Source organism: Polyodon spathula, chromosome 1 (assembly GCF_017654505.1).
Source record: "Polyodon spathula isolate WHYD16114869_AA chromosome 1, ASM1765450v1, whole genome shotgun sequence".
Taxonomy (NCBI): domain Eukaryota; kingdom Metazoa; phylum Chordata; class Actinopteri; order Acipenseriformes; family Polyodontidae; genus Polyodon; species Polyodon spathula.
In genome coordinates, this window is record NC_054534.1 from 24634689 (window position 1) to 24638990 (window position 4302).

General features: G+C 37.4%; 1 protein-coding gene across 1 annotated transcript in view; it reads right to left on the reverse strand.

The window, feature by feature from the left end:
• The window catches only part of LOC121315929 (WD repeat-containing protein 36-like), a 46843-nt gene extending 43634 nt beyond the window's left edge, over window positions 1-3209 (reverse strand). Inside the window, exons 1-2 of the mRNA XM_041250547.1 lie at window positions 2903-3209; window positions 1415-1442 (exon numbers count right to left, since the gene is read on the reverse strand). Coding sequence (XP_041106481.1) covers window positions 1415-1442; window positions 2903-3058 — 184 coding nt within the window. The 5' untranslated portion in view covers window positions 3059-3209. The remainder of the gene's footprint in view (window positions 1-1414; window positions 1443-2902) is intronic.
• Between the last annotated feature and the right edge of the window lie 1093 nt (window positions 3210-4302).

Consider the following 4302-nt stretch of genomic DNA (forward strand, 5'->3'; position numbering starts at 1 on the left):
TGACAGGTGAACTACTGTCACAGTTTCAGCTTTCTTGCAGAGGGCAGCAGGTTTTCCTCAAGGAATTTTCTGTAATTTGATCCATTCATTTTCCCTTCTATCCTGACAAGTGCTCCTGTTGCTGCCGATGGGAAACATCCCCATAACATGATGCTGCCACCACGTTTCTTTGGGTGATGCACTTAACGTTTTGCATTTAGGCCAAAAAGTTCCATTTTAGTTTCGTCACAACACAAAACTTTTTGCCACATGGCTACATAATCTCCTGAGTGTTTTTTTTGCATACTTCAAATAGGATTCAAGGTGGGCTTTCTTGAATAATGTCTTCTTTCTTGCCACCCTACCATAAATGCCACATTTTTGGAGTGCTTGGGATATTGTTGTCACATGCACACTATGTCCAGTCTTGGCCATAAAGGCCTGTAGCTCTTGCAAAGTTGCCATTGGCCTCTTGGTAGCCTCTCTGATCAGTCTCCTTTTGCTCGGTCATCCAGTTTGGAGGGACTGCCTGATCTAGGCAGGGTCTTGGTGGTGCCATACACCTTCCACTTCTTAACAATCGTCTTGACCGTGCTCAAAGGGATATTCAAGACCCTTGATATTTTTTATACCCATCCCCTGATCTGTGCCTTTCAACAATTTTGTCCCGGAGTTCTTTTGAAAGCACCTTGCTGCTCATGGTTGAGTCTTTGCTTTAAAATGCACTACCCAGCAAAGGGAACCTACTGGAACGGCTGAATTTATCCTGAAATCATGTGAATCACTACAATTGAACACAGGCGGAGGCCACTTAACTTGGTGTGTGATTTAGAAGGCGACTGGTTACACCTGAGCTAATTTAGGATTGCTATTACAAGGGGGATGGACACTTGTTCAACCAAGTTATTTCAGCTTTTATTTATTTCAGTTTTTATTTTTAATTAATTTTCTACAAATTTCTAGAATATTTTGTTCACTTGGAAGTTGTGGGGTAGGATCTATTCTATTTTAATGTATTTTAATTCCAGGCTATAAGGCAACAAAAGGTGACATTTTTGAAAGGGGGTATAAGCTTTCTATAGGCACTAAATAAATCCTGTTTGCCTGTGAGGCGTATTAACTTCACCCTACGTCTCGATCTCCTGTCTGTCACTCAGCAGTGAATGCATGCATCCACAAGGCTACTCTCGCAAGCATGAACACAGTACTGTGTATCTTTCTAAACAAGGGATTTATATAGGAGCTCCCTAATAAAAGCTGAATCTCAAAACAATAATTGTGTGAATACAGTAATTATTACAGCTGTGTATAATGGTATTTAAAACAGGATTCATTAATCCGACTTTCATATCCGCCTTTACTTTGGTCCAATCACAGTTGGATATGCGACAGACTATTGTAAATTTAAAAAAAAAAAATTATAACATGAACTTACTGACTGCAACAATCCCAAGCTTCTTTACCTGTGAAAAAAATAAAAGTAAGAAATTTAAAGTCATAAAACAATGTACATTTTTAATACAAGTGCACTGATAATCGGAATCGCTGTCATTATCACCATGATGATCAGCTTTGCTGGCCTTCTCAATGACGCAGGCAACACAGACAGTATTACACACGGTAGAAATCCATGTGCTTGAAAGGGCAGTGCTCTTTATTTGTTTGCTGTCCCCCCCCCCATGAGACTTATCCATGAAAACCCCAAAACTATGTTATTGTTTGAGATCCAAACACTTCCTGATACACGTGTCTCTAGTTGCTGAAGCTGAAAGGGTGCTGTGACCACATGGCCGTAAACAGACACACTTTGAAGGGCACCCATGGCAATTGGCAATGTTAATTTCGAGCACTGGTATTGTATATAAATGTTTAGGTTTGGTGAACACATCAAATGCCATTTTATTTACCTGTGTTACACATCTGGCTTGCTGTTTGTGTTTTAACAGATGATACATTCTGCCAGAAGTGCACTTACAGGAGAATGTATTACCCGTCGAAATACAAATAAGTAAAATGGGGTGTGTTAACCTTAAAATATTTTACAACACTTAAGCAGAAAGATGAGTGTAAACGGGGCTACTCTGTCTGAATAACAAACCTACATTTTTACACATGCTGTTTGTGGATACAGTGGAAGGACAAGGTGATCTATTTGTTACTTTTAGATCTAATTTTTTAAATACTGCCGGTGACGAGGGATGAATGCCACAGCCAGGCTTGTTTTCAAGAAGATTCTGCACAATTCAATACAAACACTTGTAACTTAACAGTATAATGAAAATCACAAAAACAAAAACACACATATCATATGGTATTCTGTATTTGGGTAATTAGTGCTGATAGTGTTATGTTACCTACTGCTTTAAAGTTTTGAAAATAGTAAAACAACTGTAGTCAATTATTATAAATTTATGACGGTGACCTGCATCTTCGGTATTTTTTCTCATTCGCGGGATAAAATTTGCAGGCTTAGACTTGTAATCACCACGCTTCTCCCTCGCGCAAAACACTTGCATTGCATTGCATTGCATTGCATTGCATTGCACTGCACAATGCATGCCAATGATGTACCGGGTTTCCTCATGTTGATGTGTCTATGCGTCAGACCTGTTTTGTGTGTCTGTGACCAAACCCCCACACACGCGATGTCTGAAATATTTAACCACGCCTCTTATTTTTTTATTTATACTTTTTCAGACGCTGTGATATAAATTGGGGATCTGAATGACAAGATGTGGTACTGATAATAAAATGCACAGAATAAAGCAACACGACTACCGCACCACTGATATCCAGGGTCCACGAACAAGTCAACACAGGCAATGACGGTGCGGGGTTATACCGACTGCGTATGTTTACCATTTACCGACGTTACGTTTGACTGTTTTAAGTCAGTAATCAGATCACTTTCACAAATACTCACGTTGTAAGTATGGAAGCATTTTCCGACAGAAGTGACCACGTAGAATTCACGGTGCCTCTTGTGATAGCGAACCACATGGGGTAGGTGGTTGGAGTAGAGCCCCAAAGCTCTAAAGCCAGAGAATATAGCACTTCCTTTCCTGTGTCCTACAGACATCCCTCACAAGCAGTTGCTATACGCTATATCCTCATGAAAAATACAAACCTGACTGCCTGCCTTTTAATTGTGAAACAATAAAAGCACTTATGTACAACCGTAATCACACTCTCATTATCAGCACATTTAGTCGTTGTATCAGACAAATAACTCCTCCCGCTCCCTCGAACTACTACAACTTTAGTTCCTCCTGTATGACGACGTAACTAAACCACAAGGAAAAAGCCGTCAATTTAGAAGTACCGTGCTATTTTGAAAGTATACCCGGTGCATTTTGTGTATTCGATTATCAAATGTATGGATTCATATATAAATACGATAAAGGAAAAATCAGTTTTACACCTCTATAACCCATTAAATGAAAAAGGGAGACAGATTTAACATGCATAAACTAGTGTAATTCCATGCATACCTTGCAGAGCAATGTGGTATCAAAGTATACAGGTGAGCTATATAAATACACGTTTTACCTTTAGGAATACAGATGTCCTGCAGGACAACGAGTTTATTATTTAGGAAAAGTCAGCTAATCGTCTCCAATTGAATATATATATATTATAAAGAAAACGTTTTTTGGGGTGGTTAATATATATATATATATATATATATATATATATATATATATATATATATATATATATATATATATATATATATATATATAAGCCTAAGCAGAAGTGTGCTGAATACGTTTGCCAGGTAGTTGCAATAATAAAAAAGGTGGCCTCTACTGTACAGTTCACAGCCTACCTATGTAAAGCACTTTGTGATGGTGGGCCACTATGATAGGTGCTAAATAAAGATATTATTATCTCGTTTTAGATTTTTTTTTTATCTTGAGAATTGTAATGGTTTACGCATGGTAAATATTGGTCTAAGCAGAAACAGCAACAGATAATTATACAAAACACACATAATTGTATACTGTCATAAATACGTTTCCTAATTAGAAAAAAAAAACTTTCTTACCTTTAAAAAAATAAGATAAAATAAGAGGGAAAAATCTGTTTAACTATGCCATGTTTCTAGCAGTGTATTACATTTTCAAAAGATGCAGATACAGATGTATTTGAGGTATCCCTTGAATTGTAAGTCAATATTTTCTATTATAACTTTAAATTCAGATCAGGTCATATTCAGACATAAGTCATGTTTAGTCACCAAACTGAGTCGTTTTTTTTTATTCTATATGCTTTGCCTCATTTGCATATTAGGGTGAGTTCAGTTAGGTGCAAGTTTAAGCA